The sequence below is a fragment of the Macadamia integrifolia genome, chromosome 6 (assembly GCF_013358625.1).
Source record: "Macadamia integrifolia cultivar HAES 741 chromosome 6, SCU_Mint_v3, whole genome shotgun sequence".
Taxonomy (NCBI): Eukaryota; Viridiplantae; Streptophyta; class Magnoliopsida; order Proteales; family Proteaceae; genus Macadamia; species Macadamia integrifolia.
Genome location: NC_056562.1, coordinates 39,287,176 through 39,307,495, shown reverse-complemented (window position 1 = coordinate 39,307,495; position 20,320 = coordinate 39,287,176). Strand labels below are relative to the sequence as shown.

Genomic DNA, 20,320 nt, shown 5'->3' with positions numbered 1-20,320 from the left:
GACCCCTTACCTATTTTACAGACTTTGTTCTTGTTCTCACTGCCGTATCAAAGCCATCTATTGGCACCTCAGAATGGACTATGAGTCTTTTTTTCCAAACACCAATGCTTATTTTCACTTACTAATTATGAGAGGATAGATGTGGTGGCAATGAGACTACTGATCGAGTTGCGGGATTGTTAAGCAGGGAATGAAAGTGAACAAAATCTGGACGGATGTGATTGGCTGGAACAATTATGGGTATCAGGCAATTTTTTGAAGTGCCCATGGACTATTTTTTCTTTTAGACTCGGATTAGATTATCTCTTATATAAAATTTTTTGTGTACAGAATAGAAATACAATCTTCAGGGCAATTAAGCTACGGGCCTTTCAAGCCATGCAGAGCAAATAACGTTTTGTAAATTTCCTTTAACTAATCTAAGTTTTTTTATTTTGAATAAAAAAAAATCTAGACTTGTGCTCATGGAACCTTGTTGCGAAGGCCCACTTATCTCAACCTCATATTCCCACTTTTATTTTTTATTTTTATTTCTTTTAAGGGCGTTTAGGGGATAATGCATCTACATATTCCCCTCTTCACCCTATAAATTGCTTGAAGTGGCACACGTATTGGATCCCTGGATGTACATCCATGTGAGATACTTTATGCCATGCAAAGGATCATTGACTGAATGGCATAGAGGAACACATGCACTAAAATGATTACATACATAGGAGCGCAATAAGATCATTTTAGGTGCAGAGAGGAGAGAGAGATGTGTGGGTGCTAGCATACCCTTCGTTGTCTGCTTAGTACATTTTTCCATACCTTATATATAGAACTTGAGAGAAGGTACTCTGAGCAAGCGGCATAGGAGATTGCACCAATGAGATGTGACAAAACAAGATAGTAAATTGAAAGGCAGCCAAGTCATTTCATGAGAGAGAGAGAGAAGAGATGTGCTAGTGTACCCTACCTTGGTGACTCAAGAGAATCTTTTCCCATAAATCTATTTTTTTTTTATTTAATCTTAAGAAAAAAACTTCCCCATCATGCCAAGTTCAATTTTCCTCTCATGTGTGTTTATCTCTTCTTCCCCAAATACATGGGTCCCATATGAATAATATTTGTTCGAAGACAATCATAGTGAGGTAATTTTTTCCTTAGCTCCATTTTCGTGGTTTTCTAAGATTTTTTTTTTTTTAATCCTTTTATTATTCTTCCTCTTTTACCGTGTAGATTGGTGGTGGCCTTTTAATTAAGGAAGAGTAGGATGATAAGATGAATCGAATATAACTTAATGGTTTGGTTTCAATCCGATCAAATGATACCCCAAGGAAGAAAGAAGGGAGTGATAAATAGATGATCAAGGAAGGATGGTGCACATACCATGATTAGGAGCACCTCACCCCTGTAGATTTAAACATGCATGGGATTTCCACCTTCATACTCCCCGGTCCCCACACCATGAAGCTGCTACTAAATCTCACCATCATTTCATCGTCGTGATTGGTTATATATCTTCTCGATCCTTAACCTGACTTATTAATTCTAAGTTCTGTTCAATCCCCTTAATCATGACTTTTATGATGAAGATGTAGAACCGATTAAATTTTAAACAATCTACTTGGTTGTGACATCAAATCGGCAGTTCACATCATAGATAATGATGGAGCAGATCCCAGAAATCGTGCTAACTGTTAACAGTCTTTTACAACTTTAATCATCTAATAAGGACTTTCTGCTTTCTGGAACTGATCTTCTGCGTAACAATGAAGCAGAAGCATCGTAGTACTTCAACCATCGAAAAGGATCATTTTCGAATGTGGTTAAATGAATGAGTTGAACAATCTTCTACCAAAAAAAATAAAGGAGTTGAACAATCAAATGGTTCAGAATTAAGGGAAAATATGGTTAGTAATAAGGGTTGAGAGGGAAGCTATTTTCATCTTATTCTTGACGTAGGTACCTTATTGAACCACATATATTATTGTGTTATGGTTGTTTGATTATTCTTTCTTACGTTCCACTGTGTTTTCTGCATCAATTCATATAGTCCCTATATATGTCTTGTCTCTTAGCGAACTCTTTAAGAGATGAATATTAATATGTATGTAGGGGATCTTAGGGTCTTCTTTGTCCACAAAATTTGGGGTTATCCAATATACCAAGTTGCCAATTGTCAGAGAATTCAAATAAATATACGAGTTGTTTAGAAAATCTATAGCCTTATTATAAAGACATGTGTGTATGTTTACGTACTGGGAAACAAAGAGTTTTTGGAGAGTAGTTACCAAGTTCAAACTCTTGCCTTCATTAGTCAACTCCCTTCTTCCTCATTTGCCTATTTTACTCACCACACATATTTAATGGTAAAAGAAGGGTTTCATACAAACATAAAACTGATTTAGTGGTCAATAATTTCCATCTAGGTAATGGGACTTTACTATCTTTTTCTTTTTCTTCTAAGTGTCGTTTTTTTTCTTTTCCTTTTCTTCCCCAACTTTCCCAGATAAGAAGTTCAATATGCATGCACAAGGCAAAGTTTTTTAACTTAAGAGTCAATGGAAACCTTGGAAAATGGAATCGGTCTCCATCAATTCAATACTAAATTGGGTTGGAAGCAGTTGAAACTCGAAACCCTGGAAAATGGAATGAAAAAAAAAAAAGGCAAAAATTTCAACAATTCTTAATTTTTTGTGAATTATTTATTTGAGTCTTGTAGACCAAGTTAGAAGAAGTTTCCTTGATTTTTTACTAAAAATTTGATATTTGCGACCTCTTTAGTTGAGTGTATAGAATCAACAATGTTTTTATTCTATGTTATGTCATGTATGAGGTCTAGAGTTAGAATTTTTTTTTCTATTCCACTCTTTCAAAAACAAAATTTATTATACTATTTGTTAGTTGGAAAAATGATGTACACATTGCTAGTAGCATACATCCATCTCTCTCTCTCTCTCTCTCCTCACTGACATCCAGTGTGCGCGTATTGGTTAGCTTGGTGTGGAAGATATCAATACATGTGAGTGGCGTGTAGATCCCTCTCCCTATTAGTTTTAGTCTTTTATTTTTTTTTTTATCCTTAAGTCACTCTTTAAGTCACTCTAAAAAAAAAAAAAATCGATTCAATTAACTGTTGAAATTCTGCCATACAATTATTAACACTAAGAAAGAATTAGATTTTTTTTTTTTTTTGACTATGTTCCATCAAACACAAACATTAATGGAATAGTTTCCAATCAACAGAAATGCTACTTTGGGTGATGGAGTTCATTTGTCATGAGAGATTCACTTTTCATAATAAGACAACATATGATGATGTGCTTCATTTTCACAATACTAAGTGTAGGTTTGTCAAATGTTGTTGCACACCAACAACTTTCCATAGCTTATTTATACAGATTAAGGACTTACTAGTGAGTAGGTTTGACTGAATAGATAAATCAAACAAAGGATTGAATTAAATAGCTATTTTAAGTGAAACTATATAATTTATTAGTTTGGATGCTAAAAGAAGGAGAAAATAGTTCCATCATCTGCGTTGAGATGCAATGGATCATGTTTGGTACCATGACCCATAATACATTGTATCAAACTTCAACCACTATGGATTGTGATTAGTTTAATAATTGATCTCGGGGATTTCTCATGTAAGCAACGATCATTTTTTTTTTTTGTTTTTTTTTGCCCTTGGATCCCTGTAGCTGACCCTATTCAGTTGGGATAAGGATGAGTTGTTGCTATTGTTGTTGTTGTTGCTATTGTTGTTGTTGTGCTATTATATAGAAACAAATTAAACAAAGGTGAAACTATTTCTTAATGCAAATCCCTTTTCAAATTTACAACAAATATTATGTAATTTATGTTAATTATATCCTCCCTTGTTAACTTTCTTTAAAAATGAAATGAATGAGAATTGTCGCTGAGACCTTAATCCTAAATTTTTTAAACCAATTTATTGTAGATGAGCACTGATGAGAAGCTCTAACAATACCTAAGACCTTAATCCTAAATTCTTTAAATCAATTTTATTTGACTTTGTGAATTGATTTCTTAATTATTTTTCTTGTTGTCAATATGCCTAATTTATGATATAGTGTAATGTAATAATGACGAGAATCCACATTTCTTAATTGAGTTATAAATATTTTTTTAAGATCAAGTTCCCCCCAACCCCCTTTCTTCTCTAAAGCTTGTCTAGAAATTTAAGTATCAAAGCTTTGAAGTTTGTCCTTTACAAGATTATCATGATAGATTAGAATACAGTTAGACATTGTACTATGCCAAAGAATCAAATGCTTTTCTTCCGGTCTCTAGATAGATCTTGACACAAAACCTTTTCTTTTTTCTTTTTCTTTTTTTATTTTATTTATTTTTTTATGTTTTCTTTGGAATGATCTATGATGTGGGATGAAAAGGAAAAAAGGGTTGCTTCATGCCCATTGTAGGAACCTATTTTCACATGCCTATTATTGTTTTTTTTATCACATGATCGAGATGATTGGGCATTCTTACTGTTGAATAGATTGAGAACTCTCTACATAAATCATATGTTATCAATGACTTATCTCAATCAAATGATACATGATTAGGTGATGATGTGAAACGTATGTCCATTAAATTTGAACACTTTCAAAATTGTTACATGCCAGTTCTAGATAAATTATATTATATGTGTGAAAATAGTTTCCTATATACCCACCCTGTATTTATTAAATTAATCCTACCACGGGATAAGTCCATTTTTTTAATACTAGGGGTGCAAGTTTCCTTTAGCTATTAATCCCATTTCTCATGGTAATTTTTTGCTTAATTCAAATATGCTAAGACTAATCATCTAATATATTGTCATAGACGCCCTATAGTATAGGATAGGATGGCGAGTGGGTAAAGACAGGCAAGTGGAGTTTGGATCACAAGGAATTGAAGGATAAGAAGAAGAAGGGTGAAGACACAATTTGTTACCCATTACCTTACCACAGCAATCCAAAAGTAAGGTGTTTGCTGTGGGGGTCATATATTGATCGTTTCTTTTTATTTAAATGGTGAAAAAAAAATGTCTTAAAATAATGATCTATCATTAAAAAAAAAAAAAAAAAAAAAGTCCTTACAACTATGGCAAATGGCATGTTTAGAAAGGCTATCCGTTTGCAATTTTTAATTCTTTTTTAACCCTATCTCGTGAAGCACAGTTTTTTCTTGATTGAGAAAATGCAAATTTCATCTTCCAATAAGTAATAATAGTAAATTATATTTTTTGACTTTTTTTTGGTTGACACGTTGGGAGTCTATAGAGTTGCAATCCCACATCATTTGTTATAGTTCTTGATGCCATCATATACTTGATGACCTATCTCCAATTAATGATTTAAGGTTTTGCGTTAAACCCTTCACATGGTATGCATAACCAAGTATATCAAAAGTGCACGTGTGGGGATGTTGAGATGTTGAGAGCTATGGTTATAGTGCTACATCAGTTTATTTTGGTTCATGGTGCCTTCATATATTTGAGGAGCTATCTTCATCTAATACCTTAAGGTTTTTAATTAGACCTTCTAACAAATTTCTGAAAGTTAAAATTTTTATTTATATTATTATTATATTTTTGGTGCAAATGACAAAATTAACCGTAAAATGGTTTTCTTTCCAGATAAAACAGTACATTTGTTTCATGAAAACCTCTCACTCAAATTCACCATTTTAAAGAGCAACTCTTGTCATTGAGGTCCACCATCTTGGATCCTAGCTAGTGCCTTCTGAAATTGGCTCCATCTCTGCTCCAGAGTCCCACTGTACCCTATAGACATCCTCACTAAACCAGGGGAGATGCCGGCCAGCTCCTTCTCCTCGGTGTTCATCTCACTGCTAGTACTACTTCCAGAGCATGACATGAGGGTTTCATAGTAACCCAAACTAACTGCCATGAATCCGAACTGTGTACAATTCTGCAATTGGTTCATCAACCGGTTTGCCCGCTCCTCAGTCTCCATGTCCACACACAGAATACCACCAAACCCATACTCCCGGTTCATTGTCGACTGTAGGAGTGAATGTTGAGGGTGTTCTTCGAGGCCCGGGTATATGACCTTGAGGCCCAGTTTCTTCATCCTTGTAGCATAGACTAGTGCTCTGTGGCAATGTTCCTTCATTCTCAAGCCCAAGTGAGGAATCCTCTCTGAGAGCTCAAAAGCTACCTTAGGATTCATGGTTGGGCCCATAATCATGAGTGCCCCTTGATGGAGGTCCATCATCGAGTTAATTAGGCTTGCTGGCCCACAAACGGCACCTGTAATTACCACCAAATAGTCAAATACAACAAATTTTTGTTATTTGATAAAAAAAAAAAAAATTGTTATAAGCCCAAGGCCCATATTTAAGTAGTTCAAATTTAAGCCCCAAGTTTCAACCCCCAGGCCCAGTATCCGTGTCAATGGACTTGGCTTATTATTTTAGAAAGAAAGATGAGACATTTTTTTTTTGCTAACAACAGGTATCCAGGCTGACCTGACTAGTCCCGCGGGTCTATACTGACCCCACAATCGTATGGACGAGGTTGAATGAAAACCATTCAACTTTCACTAAACACCCCATTCTGAGAAGGTAAAAAGAGTCAAACTCATAACCACACGTTTCCTGAGGCCCTTGCCAACTTAGCTACCCCTTTGGGCCACTTTACAAACCTATATGGCTCTATTATGTAATTGCCAATAAGCCCTTGAACTTGAAACCACCCCCCCCCCAAAAAAAAAAAATCCCACAGTTTACATACATCAAGAATTTTCCATCAGTTGCCACGTGATGTGGATGGATGTGGTTGGGCTCTATGTGATTGAGCTATCTACTCATGTGATTGAGGCCCATATACCCATCACACAGCATAAGAAGTGGTTAAAAAACATTTGGAGTACGATAATAAATGGGCAAATTATAAAGCCCAATCCAGTCAAAATACTAAATCGAATCAAAAAGCCCATGCCAGTACAAAAAAGATTCAGTAAGTCCAAGCCCATCTTATTGGGCTATTAAACTCTTACGGGCCTCGAATATAAACTAATATGAACAATACCTGCAATTATATCGGCCCCGCCACTGGTGTACTTGGAGATGCTATGCACCACGACGTCGGCACCGAGACGAGCAGGAGACATCACCATGGGAGCGAAAGTGTTATCCACCACCGCCGTCACCCCCTTTTCGTGCGCTATCCTACCCAGCTCCGGTATATCAGCAATCGTCAATGTAGGGTTAGATATAGACTCCACGTACAGGACCTTCGTTTTCCCCTCCACGATCGCTTCCCTCACCATGACGTGATCCCTAACGTCTACAAACGTGGTAGTTATGTGGCAAGCCCTAGGCAAGAAGTGAGTCAGCAGTGCATGGGTCCCACCGTACAAGCTGCGGGAAGCCACTATATGACCGCCGCTGCTGCAGAGCTGCAACAGCACCGACGTGATAGCTGACATTCCGCTGGCGGTACAGTAGGCGGCCTCGGTTCCTTCCATGGCAGCCATCTGACGGCTGAGGTTGAGAACTGTTGGGTTGAAATGACGGCTGTAGATGAAGTAGTCTCGATCGGGGCCCAGTTCTCCCGCAAACATTTGACGCATCATCTCAGGCTTCATAACGGTGAATGTGGCTGACGCTTCGATCGACATGTTCACGCCGCCGTGCTCACCGAACTCATGCCTAGCGCTCGCCAGTGCTGCCACCGGATCATCGTCCCACACCTTTAACGCCCCTGATTTCTTCTTTACTATGAAATCATCGTCGCCGTTGAATTCGTCGCCGCCGTTTTGCTTCTTCCCCGAAAAAACAACACTACTTCGGACGTCCGTTTCTGCCATAGAGATGATGGGACGAGGACGGAAAGCAGAGAAGAGATGGAGACGAGGATGTATGGGTCGTGGGTCTGAGGGTGGTGCTCTTCGAAAATCCAAATACGTGAGAGGTTATGGTGGGAGGAGTGTAGAGGACCACCCGCTTTGGCCAGAAAATCGTTGTCGTGTCTCATCGTCCTGGTTATGGGTTTCTTTATATAGCGCGTAGCTCTCTTCAAGTGCGGAGTTTGTTCAGTGAACCTGGTCATTTAGAAGATAGAAGAACCAGGTCATTTCATTTTGCCTAATTACCTGGGAAGATTCAAAATATTAGTCTACATAATAACATTATAACACTTTTGATTGAGTAATAAACCATCATAACACGCACTAAGGAAGACAATGCTTCACGTATCACTGCTGGGAATTGATTTATATGGGAAAAAACTTGGTTGCAATCCCGGTTGCAGCTACGTCGCGCAGCCCCAAAAAATAAAAATAATAATAATAATTCACATTTCTCGGATCAAGTCCTCTGACAAGCATTCTCGTAGGGGCTGATCCACATAAATATAATCCACCCAACAATCAACTCTGTGGTGAATTCCATCTGTGTGGATCAACTCGTAAGAGAATGGTTCTAGAGAGAACCTGAATTACATTCTCCACTTGGATTCATAAAACCCTCCTAGATTTTAGTACTTTCAAAATACTCTTCAAGATTCTATTTCTTTGGCTGCAATTTGGCAGAAGTCAAATTTTGTTCATTTATATAAATTGTAGTAATGATTAAAAAAAAAATTATGATATTCATTACTGATTGTACCCTTGGTTGATACTGATCCGATATTGATCTAGACTTAATCGGTCCATACACCCTTATTTTTCATAAAAAAAAATAGGTTTTTTTGATAATATTTTGGATCGACCAGCTATTAGGATCGATCTCAACCGATACCAATATAATACGGCCAATCCAATACCGATACGTAAAACCATGTTGCAAACACATTGCTTTCCGTTAGTTTTTAAGAGGGTTATTAATTGGTTTTTCCGTTGAGTTCCAAGATAGATCTGTCACCGGTAAAAAAACGATACTGACATGGTAATTGGAATTGTGTTGGACTTGGAGCATGAGAATCACATAGGCCATTTCTCTGCAATGCAAATGGGCGCAATGCAAATGGCGCCTGAGCGCCTGAGCCTGACCCAAGATTTTTAGACGAGGAGTTGGCATCTGAATCAAGTCTATTTGATTCCGTTTCAGATCAGCTGGAGTTGAATCAATTCGCCTGATCTGATTCTCTAATTTTTAAATCCTTGGGCTGACCTATAGCTACTCTATTGCTTTCGCTGCTCTTCCAGAATCAAATCTCGTTTTTTTGTTCAAACTATTAACAATTTAGTTTCAATCACTCAAAATTTAAGTCTATCATCCTTTAAGAAAATTTTCTATCATATTATGGTAGAGTTTGTATCAGATCCCCATGTCGCCATGCGGTCTTCCCACGTAAAGGCTTTATGCATATTGTCACTAAGAGTGTTTAGAAGGGCATTTGTGAAAGTAAGAGATACACGTTGTCATGAAATCTGTAGATGAAAAGTCATTACACTCCATGTACGTTGAGTTGATCGGGACTCAAATGTTTTGGGAAAAAAAGTCATAATTGAATTTGATAAATTGAAAACCACTGTTGCAATAATTTCATCTTGAGGTATCTGAGTAATGGGCCACGTATTTAAAGGGCTGAGGCCCATTAGGCAGGATAGCAAGTCCACATCATTTATTGGTTTATTTCCGAAGAAACCTTTTCATAGTTATAATTTTGTCTCTACCATCACCGGCTATGTTTGGTTGTAAGAGGAATTAAATGAAATGGAAGTGAAATTTTCATACTTAAAGAAATATATGTAATCATTACCTATGTGACTTTAACATTAATTTCAAATCATTTCATATTTCGTTATAAAATTTCACTTTACTTTGCATCCAAAACCCTTTGCTATAATATGTAAAATAAAAATTGCATGTAATATATATCATTATTAAATATGGTTAAAAAAAATTAAGTAGTTTATACAATCATATGAGGTAATAATTATAAACATTTCTTTTTAAAGTATGAAAATTTCACTTCCCTTCCCTTTAAATTCCTCTTGCAACCAAATAGAACTTTAGGAGATGGACCTCAAAATCTGTAAGGAGATTACTTAGAGCCCATTGATACCCTTTACATTATTGTGGAAAGTGAGCAAAAAGGACATTAACCTCTTCTATTGTATATTAGATCAAGCTGGTGCCTAGAGGTTAAAAGATCGATTTAGCCATATGTAGGTGGTATGTCAGTGTGTGTTCCAACTTAATAATAGGTTGACCATTGGCCATATGGTAGGATTCAGTTGAGAGAATCTCCATAGCATTGAGAGTTGAACTCTAAGGATCAAATGCTTAAGAGGCTCAAAAGATGAAAGAAGCAAATCAAAAATCCGAAAGGACTTAAGTGGGAGGAGGTAAAGATGGCACAAAGTTAGGGCAATGGCGCTTGAGCAGCTTGCACCAAACCTCAAGGCCGGGAAAAAAAATAGATACAAAGATAGAAAAGAAAATATATAAAGAAAAGAGAGAGAGAGAGAGAGAGAGAGAGAGAGAGAGAGAATGGAGGGAATTTTTAGCCCTTGCATTAACACTACATCTTGGCACACGCCCACGAGAATGATCAATAGGAAAAAATATATGAAAATCTTCATAAAAAAAAGCAACGTGGTATTTTCACATCCATTGTGTTTACATACGGATCAAGATATAGTGTATTTTATTTAGATACATGATTTGACTTTTCTTTTTTTATAATTTTTAAGGAAACAAAGAAATTAGGAAAAATTACTTGATTACCCACTTATGGGTTTTCCTTTACGAAATTACCGACCAAAAGTTTCAGTTAACAAAAATACCCAAAATTAAGTTTTTCTTTACAAAATTACCCACTTAAAGTTTAAGTTAACGAAAATACTAAAAATTGAGTTTAGGTTTACAAAACTACCCACTCAAAGTTTCAATAATAAAAAAATACATGATTATATGTGGAAGATGAAGACTTATTATTTTGGATAGTTTTGTAAACTCGAATCTAATTTTAAGTATTTTTGTTAACTAAAATTTTTTGTGGGTAATTTTGTAAAGGAAAACCACGTCATATAATTTTTCCAAGAAATTAACATATAAATAAAAAAAAAAATCGGACAAAAAGATGAATGCCTGCAAATGACGTAACCCTACTTCCGTGCAATTATTTTGATAGCTTTTATTGCGGTTTCCATTTGTGCGGATCTGATGATTCTCGTACGAAACCTGATCGACACTCTTTTCCATTTAGTCAAATTAAAGCACCAAGTAGCTGTCGCCTTTGCATTTTCAGACTAGCTTATTGAGAAAAGATAGCTGCTTAATTAGACTTAGAGATGGTGAAGGTCAAGGATTCCTAGTTCCTACACAGTCACTCCGGCAGAGCCAACTCCAGCCGGCAAACTCTGGTTATCAGAGGTCGACCAAGTCATGCCCTTGACCCATGCTCCAACCGTCTACTTCTACCGAGCCCCCCTTGTTACTGATATCTCCTCTGCAATGGACACCATGAGAGAAGCTCTGAGTAAAGTTCTAGTGCAGTTCTACCCTTTGGCAGGCAGGCTTCAATGGATCGAAGGAGGCCGACTCGAGCTCGATTGCAACTCCATGGGTGTTCAGCTCTTCCAAGCTGAGTCCGAAACCGAAATCTCCGAATTTGGACACTTCAGTCCAACCCCAAAGATTAGAGAACTACTCATCCCTCGCATCGATTACAGCCTCCCCATCAACCAACTCCCTCTACTTCTAGTGCAACTCACTCAATTCAGCTGTGGTGGAACAGGTGTCGGTGTTGCCATCTCTCACTCCGTGGTGGATGGCCAATCCGCACTACATTTCATTAACACGTGGGAGAAGGTCGCCCGTGGAGAGAACCTCGACGACACACAACTACCATTCATAGGATCGAAGTGTGTTACGTAGGAGTGGACACCCAGCTACCCCACAGTTCAACCACCCCGAGTTCGGTCCAAGACCGGTTTTAATCGGTGAGACCGATGACATAAAGGAGAGGAAGAAGGAAACCAGTGTGGTGGGTGATGTTGAAGTTGACGGGAGATCAAGTGGAGAAGCTCAAAAAGAAAGCTAACCTCATCAATATGGCTGGTGGCCATGGTCCGCCCTATAGTCGATTCGAAGCCATGGCTGCACATATTTGGAGGTGTGCATCTAAAGCCCGTCGGCATGAGTGTGAGCAGCCGACGGTGCTTCGCTTCTCAGTCGATAGCCGGAACAGAGTTCCCCCACAACTCCCTAATAATTACTTTGGGAATGCTATCTTTGTGACGAATGCAACGAGCCAGGTGGGTGAGCTAATGGGGAAGCCATTAGGGTTTGGTGCAAGTAAGATCAGAGAGGCAGTGGAGAAGATGACTGATGAGTACCTCAAGTCTGCCGTTGATTTTTTGAGAGGACATGAAGATTTGAGAGCTTTCAGGACTGGGTTCCATACGGTAGGCTGTACACAAGGTGTCTCCTTGGAAACCCTAAGTTGGCTGTTACTAGCTGGCTAGGGCTGCCCATCTATGGTGCGGATTTTGTGTGGGGAAAGCCCATTTACATAGGACCCGGGTCGTTAGGGTTTGATGGGAAGTCTTTTATTGTACCAGGACCTGATGAAGATGGATCGTTCATCATTCCATTACGTTTGATTGCTGCACACATGGAGGATTTCAAGAAGTTCTTCTATGATGATATCTAAAATTTTGAAGTTTAAAGGAACAGATTAGAAGGGTTGGGCTATGATATCTCATCTTAAGCTTGGGTTCTGATTTAAAAGGTTGTTGGGCTTTTACTCCGTTCTGTATTTTCTCACCAACTGGGGTAGTATTCATAGTTATGCACGATAATATATTTGTGTTTGATGGCCCTCTTGCGTTGGAGATGATTTTGATTATTCACCTAGTTTGGTTAACATCTTCAGGATAAGACTGTATAATTTTTACCTTACAGACCTCACATATGCGAGAACCTTGTGCATCAAATACACCATTAATGTAATTGAGATAAAGTTTTCAAGACCAAATATCTCATATTTATTGCGATTTATTATTTTCTTAGAAATCATTAGAGAAGCCAACAAGATCTTCTTGAATTGGTGGGAACCAATCCATTGCTTGCCAAGCACATTTAAAAATTCAATCCACACCATTGATGCAAACCGGCATTCAGAAAGAATGATCCATATTACGTCGAGATGCCATTGCAAGTCATTTTTTGCCACCTTCTTGATTTGTAATAGCTAGGGAGCCTACCATGCACCATTTTCCATTTGAAAATCGAGACTTGAGCAGAGACTCCCTTGAGCCAAATAATTTGAGACAATGGTGACTTCGGATTTTATTCATAACTTAACATGTAGAACTCATGGAGTAAAACAATTCTAATAAATCCACTGATCAGAATTGGGTTAAACCATCATACACATCATTATAATAGCCTTCTGATCGAGAAGTCAGTCAAGTTGTTTATCTTCCTTGCAATAAAAGAAAAGATATATGATTCAATAGAGGAGGAAAGAAACATGATGTCTTCCAGTAGAATCTGGGTGAACCCATAATGGAGATATTTATGGATGAATTTGCTCAATGGTCATTGATGTAGTACTTTCATCTTTGAGTTTCTAAGTTATGGGGATAGGATTTCTCTCCATAGAGCTCAAGGACTAGATAATGATCTCACGACTGGGGTGACATAGGGACACGTGCCTAGGTCTTCCCAGCTGTGGGATCACTCTCTATAGGTCCCTAGGCCCTATGGAGAGGGGCCGGATCCAAATTATGGAACCACATATTTAATGAGCTAGCTGAGGCCCATTCAACAGGATACCAAGTCAACATTATTCATTGATTTATTTTCAAAGAAATTTAGAAAAAATACATACCGAATGCATGATGCTCCCACTACCATGTCCAAAGAAACCTTTTCATAATCATAATTTTGCTTCTACCATTGCTTAGGAGCTGGAGCTCATAATCTATAAAAGGAGATATCTTTGGGCCCATTAATTCCCTTTACATTATAGTGGAAGGTGAGCGGGACAACCTCCTCTATTGTATATTGTATATTGTATATTGTATAGTACCCATATATGATAGGATTCAGTTTCTCTTCACCCGTGATCAAGAGAGAATCTTGTCATATAGACAGTTGAACCCTAAGGATCAAATGCCTAAGAGGCTCAAAAGAGGGAAGATACAAATAAAAAATCCAGAAGGACTTAAGAGGGAGAAGGTAAAGATGGCACAGTGCAAGGGCATAATTGGCCTCTTATATGGCCCTAGCCAATGGCTGCTCTCTCATATGCTTGAGCAACCTGCACCAAACCCGCAGCAGTTCAAGGCCCGAAAAGAACAGAAAAGAAAAGAAAAGGAAAGGAAAGGAGAAAGAGAAAAGATATAAAGGAAATAAAGAGAGAGAGAGAGAGAGAGAGAGAGAGAGAGAGAGAGAGAGAGAGAGAGGGAAGAGCTATCCTTTCGATCACATCTAGTTGGAATTTTCATGTTCTTATTTTCAGTTTAACCGATTTTGCATTGCCCTTCGGGTGAGGTTAGTAGACTAATTCGGTTCATTCACTAATTAAATTATTAAGTAATTTAAATGATCAAATAAACAATTAATTTTATTTTTAACATCGTACAATGAGAGTTAACAATGACACAAGAGCCCAATATTAAGATCACATCGGCCATGATGATGGTTCCTTCTCCGGAGATTAATTCTATATGATAGATAATGATAGAGTGATGATTTGATCATCATTCTGATTTAATGATCCATTTCAACAATTATACGGCTTGTACATTTATCTTTCTTTGTTGTTTAATTTATTTATTTTTGATAAATTAATTGTAAAAATAAGACTTCTCTTCTTGACACTATTAAAAACTAAGATAATCCCTTCAAATATTAATAAACATTGTCTAAAGATGATTAAATAAAATTTTATAACAAAAAATTAGTCATGTCTATGTGGCTATTTGAACAACACGGGCTCTTCAATGCTAACCAAAATTTTCACACAACAGTTGTAGACTTTATTTCCAACTTCTCAAGATATCTTGGCACCATTGTTGCTAAAAATACAAAGTATATACAATGATTTTTGCGTAATTGGATGACATGGGATGTGATAGTCAAATAATATCAAATAGTTTCACCAATAAAATAAAATAATATTAAATTGAAAGGCATAAATATGGGCTTCTTTAAAGTCGCCATTATTTTTGTCAAATGGAATGATAATGTGATAATTACATGGTTCAAATTAACTACATATCATATTTAAGAACATTATTCATTTCATATGTGCTTCTTGAATTAGCATGCATTCATATGTATGTCTATACAATACTCATACATCATTCTTTTCTTCTTTTTTTCTTTTTCTTTCGTGTTTTACTTTTATTTTTTTTGCTACTCTATCTTGTTAAGCGCTATTGGTCAGCCTACCAAGCGCTAGTAGGTCCAATGGTTACCTATTACACACACACTCACACACACTCGCATACGACAGGGTTCAATCTCACACCTCCTCCCCTAGCGCTAGCTCTTCAAGCTGAAGCTGCCACCACTAGGCTAAGCTAGTGTTCGTTCTCTTTTGTGTTTTACATTTCCATATGACTTTAATTTTTTTTTCCCTCTTACATTTTTATGTTTTCCTTAGGAACTGATTTTTCTCAACTCCCAACTTTTAATTTCTCTCTTGAACTAAGTTTTTCTTCACCCATGGAGAAGGAAGGATTCTTTGTCCAACAACTTTGAGTTCATCATTAACTTCCACATTGGTTTGTGTTCCGTAGGTTCAATTGGAGGGATTTAGATGTCAATGGTAAGGGGATCAAGGTTTTAAAACTCGGAAATGGTAAGGGAATCGGTCAAGGTTGATACCGTTCTGATACCAATCTAGAACGGCCTAGATCATACCATATCAAACAGATCTACCCTTTTTTTTTTGTAGACAGGAGGGTATCCAGTTTTATTATAATTTTACCCTTAGACCATATATGCGGATCGAGATTGAATAGGTCAAGAATACCATTGTGATCCAACTAATACTGATCCATTATTTACAACCACGAAGGGGATTCACCCTTCACCTTGGGCATCGCCAAAAGGAAAAAGATGATGAGACCATGAGAGTGACATTGCCTTGGTAGACTTTGCTTTTGCCTTTGCCTTTCCTTTGCATTTGCTTTTGCTATTTTGATTACAAAGCAGGAACAGTTAAAGTTACCAAACTAAGTGACTCCAGACTGATGTCAATACTTGATTGAGAATAATCATCCAATATGGTACATAAATGGGTTTTTCTTTTTCTTATAAATAATGGCGTTTTTCTCACCAAAAAATAAAATAAAATAATGGTGTTTTGATCTAGAATTGTATCGATATGATTGATATATATCGATATTGATACTGATATTGATGTTGATATCGGTCCAACCTCTTCTGTCACTGATACGTGGCATTTTGAATTTAGAATTGTATGCATTGATCTGATTCATAAAAGAAGCTTCTAAATCTCTTCCTCATTGGTTTGGAAATTGAAAATAAAATTTTTTATTATTTTTTGTACAAAAATGTATGGTCTTCGATATTTCAAAATTTGGCTGAATTTGACTCTTTTGACCCTCAGTGGACTAACAAAATAACAACAATTTGGGTTAACTAATTGGATGCATGAACACACTTGCTTGGTTAAATTAGGAATGATGACATGGATGGTCAAACACAACCCAGTTCTCATAAATAACTAACCCATAACTTAATTTAAGAATTAAAGTTTGAATAACGAGAAATAAGTAAGGTTCAAGAAAGTAGAATCTGCAATGAGATTGGCTTCCGTTGATTTCAATTTCCAATTTAATTGAAATCAATGGAAACCTTAGAATCCTAGTATGAATTGGACACTTTGAATCGTAGGAAACAAATCCAATTGATTCTGATCCGATTTAAGTAGACTTGGCAATTTTCGGGGTATAAAAATAAAAAATTATTCCAAGAATTAAGAATCTTTAAGAGAAGCTTCTAGTGCATAGGTGTTTGAGTATTGGAAAAGCAATCTTACCAAAAAAATAAAATAGAAAAGAGGAAAAAATCAAATCATAAAAAATTAATGGTGATGGGAAGTCAATGATTGCATTAATAAGATTAGAAAACAATAATGAAGAAAGTTATTCTACAACTTCTCCTTGAAATGTGGGTCCTCATTATACGAATCATATGGCACCTTCTTCCTAGCTCAAATTGGTTTGGCGTTGTTGATTTACTACATTATATTTATATATTGAAGAAAAGAGGATTGTTTTCTTATATGATCTCTTTACGAAGTTTTTCCAAGAACTATTTAAGGGCAATATGAAGAGAGAAAAATAAGACCCCAGTAAATTGAGATGAAGCTAACACTAGTGGTGGAGATCATTTCATTATTTTCCTTCTTCTCACATGGGCTTGTTTGGATGCAATGAAAATTGGAAGAAAGAGAAGGATAGGGAAGTAAATTTTCAAACCTAAAAAAAAAAGTTTTTATAATCATTATTACTAAACATGATTATATAAATTACTTAAATTTCTTGGTATATTTAGTAAATGATATTTTTTATGTAAATTTTATTTTACTTTTCAAAACTAAGGAATTTAGATTTACTTTTCAAAACTAAGGAATTTAGATGCAAACTAAAGTGAAATTTAATACTTAAATAGATAATAATTAGGAATCAACGACATAAAAATGTGGGGTAATGATTAGAAAATTATATGTATTAGATTTGAAATTTTCGCTCTCCTTCAATTTTTCTTACAATCAAATAGAGCCATAAATCTCTACCAATAAATAAATAATACAGAGCCATGAATTCAGCAAGTATCACCTTTAATTTATGTTTTAGTATAGTTTGATGTTGAATTTTGTAATTGATAAGATAAGATAATGTATTTTAGTTAATGGAGAGTCTTGTTTGCTTGAAAATAGAAAGCGCAGAGATCCATGGCCCGGGGGGAGGTTTGAGAAGACATAATTGGGGTTCAATCAGTCGAGGTTGATATATATATTTACTGTTTTACCCTTTGTTCTATACCGATTCATCAATATGGCATTGGCAAAGAATAGGGATTGGTCAAGGCTGATACTGATCCAATCTAACTAATTCAGATGATTCATTTTGATTCCGCAAACCATGCAAGGTGACAGATGATAATAAGGCATTGAACTTGAACAATATATAAAGGGCAAGAATGGTTGTAAGTTAACAAAATCTTGCAAATCTTTTTTTTTTTTTGGTAGAAATAAAAAACTTGTAAATCAAAGGGCATTTTTTATGGACAAATTTTTCCTTCACTGCATGGATCAAAGGGTTGGAAGCCACTAATCCTTGATTCAATTCCGATCTTTAAAACCTTAATGGATCCTTAATCCTTAGATCAGTTGTTATATTTCACATCATGAATAATTTATTTGTTAATTGTATCATTTCATTATCCAAGGTGAAGGGAGAATCTCTTCATTCTTGATCACACTATACTATAGATGTCATAACAGTAAGTCTCATTGTTAATTTTCGCCTTCGTTTGAAATACCTTTCTTGAGTTTAGTCGAAGGATTAGATCTCATGGTTGAAGAGATTCTCTGTGAACTCGGTCTTTAGTTTTCCACTGCTTATTCTCTTCAATATCAAATGAATGGAAGGTTAGTACAGAATAATGTGGTTATCGTAACCATTAGATGGAGAAGGGGATCATGTGAACCAAGTTATTAGCTGTGACCTGATGACTGTATCACATGATGTATTCTTAGAGATTCATCTCTAGTGTATACACACAAAAGCCATGCTATAGAGAAAGAGAGAGAGAGAGAGGGCCACCAGTGAGTGGAATAAAGAAGCATAGGGGTGTCCAAAAGTTGGCTCGCAAGCCCGAAACTACCACAACTAAATGTGTTGGGTTCAAGTATCGATTAATTAATAATCTAGCAATCTTGGTGGCAAGGTAGTGGTTTGACAATCACTCGATCGTGATCAGTCGAATATTGTGATTGGTTGATAGCTGATCGTTTATAATCGGATTGACCTGTTTAAACCTATTTATCCCAATTAAGAATCATTTATGGTCCATCTATAACCCAATTAGTAAATTAACCAATTATGTTGAGCCCAATTATGGACTTAGCCATTTAAATATAAATGGTCCAAGCCGTAGCCTATGAGGACGATTATCTGAACAGATTGAAATATTATGAATCCTTAAATTGATGGGAATTGTCGGCCAGACTAGTTGACACCCCTAGAAGAGCACACCAATGTGGTAGAAGAGATTGATTTCATACATAACAAGGCAATGCAAATATTATTGTTATTATTATTACTATTATTTTTTTTGGTAAGGAGAGGACAATAAAGCCATTTCCCATGTGTAGAGAGAGAGAGAGAGAGAGAGAGAGAGAGAGAGAGAGAGAGAGAGAGAGAGAAGGATGCTCCATGCACTATAGACTCGAGTCCAGACCCACGTATTATAGTCGAGGCCCGAAGGTGTGGGCCTTGTGGGCTGTGAGCTGTGGGCTGGGCTCTCCAAGTCTTCAGTTAAAGTCTCTCTCGTCTGCAATCTCTCTCTCTCTCTCTCTAATATTACATCATCAGAGGGAGAAACAGAAACAAAAGAACTCTATCGGGGCGGGCCTATCCCTCAAATCCTCTCTCTCATTCTCTCTAGGTCAACTACGGAAAGAAGGGTAAAGAGAAAAGCAAAGTGGGGGGAGCAGAGAGTGCAGAGAGAAGAGAGAGGATTCATTCACCAAGTCGATCGATGGAGAGAGAGAGAGAAGAAGAAGAATTATTAATACTATAATGATGATTAAGGATTCCGATTGGTGATGTTGGTGGAGGTGGTAGTAGATTTGAGTTATAGAGAGAGAGAGAGAGAGAGAGAGAGAGAGAGAGAGAGTAAAGCAGTTGGGTGATGGTGGTGGTGGTATCATCGCGATCGCGCGTGGTGAGGAGTGTAAGAGTAATAGCAGTGGTGCTATCGATGATATTGTCGTACTCAGGTGGTAATGGTCAGGGTGGATTTGTTTCACTTGTCGAAGGTGGAAGCATCAGCAGCAGCGGCGCGAACAAAGCTGCAGGCTTCTTTGGAACTAGTGGTGGCTTCTGGCGGGTAGGGGCGCCTTCGAATGTCGGAATTGCTATCGCAGTGACGGCTATGGCTGGCCTCGCCTTGGCAGCTACCATCGTCTACTCCCGTAGGTAATTTGAAAGAAGAGGAAGAGGAAATAAACCTCATCGACAACAGCGTCAGAACAACAAAACCACAACATCGACAACAACAACCACCACAGAGAAACCCTAGAGAAGAAGTAGGAAGAAGAAATTATACGTAGGTATCAGCCCCCCCCCCCCCC

At 37.0% G+C, this 20,320-nt stretch overlaps 2 protein-coding genes and 1 pseudogene across 2 annotated transcripts in view; 2 read left to right on the top strand and 1 right to left on the bottom strand.

Moving 5' to 3' along the window:
- Nucleotides 1-5,611: 5,611 nt before the first annotated feature.
- Nucleotides 5,612-7,963, bottom strand: LOC122080622 (methionine gamma-lyase-like). Its single transcript, XM_042647415.1, has 2 exons — nt 7,052-7,963; nt 5,612-6,271 (listed from the first exon to the last, which is right to left on the bottom strand). Exons 1-2 carry the CDS (start codon nt 7,830-7,832, stop codon nt 5,703-5,705), a joined length of 1,350 nt encoding a protein of 449 aa, XP_042503349.1. The 5' UTR covers nt 7,833-7,963; the 3' UTR covers nt 5,612-5,702.
- On the top strand, nt 7,840-12,796 carry LOC122082289 (annotated as a pseudogene).
- A 6,761-nt stretch (nt 12,797-19,557) lies between these two features.
- LOC122082604 (rab GTPase-activating protein 22-like) overlaps nt 19,558-20,320 on the top strand; it is an 8,162-nt gene continuing 7,399 nt past the window's right edge. The window contains exon 1 of the mRNA XM_042650281.1: nt 19,558-20,165. Coding sequence (XP_042506215.1) covers nt 19,879-20,165 — 287 coding nt within the window. The 5' untranslated portion in view covers nt 19,558-19,878. The remainder of the gene's footprint in view (nt 20,166-20,320) is intronic.

Coding starts and splice junctions, on each gene's coding strand:
- LOC122080622 (XM_042647415.1), bottom strand. CDS start 7,832: ATGGCAGAAACGGACGTCCGAAGTAGTGTTGTTTTTTCGGGGAAGAAG. Junction 6,272..7,051: donor CGGGGCCGATATAATTGCAG/GTATTGTTCATA, acceptor TGGTAATTACAG/GTGCCGTTTGTGGGCCAGCA.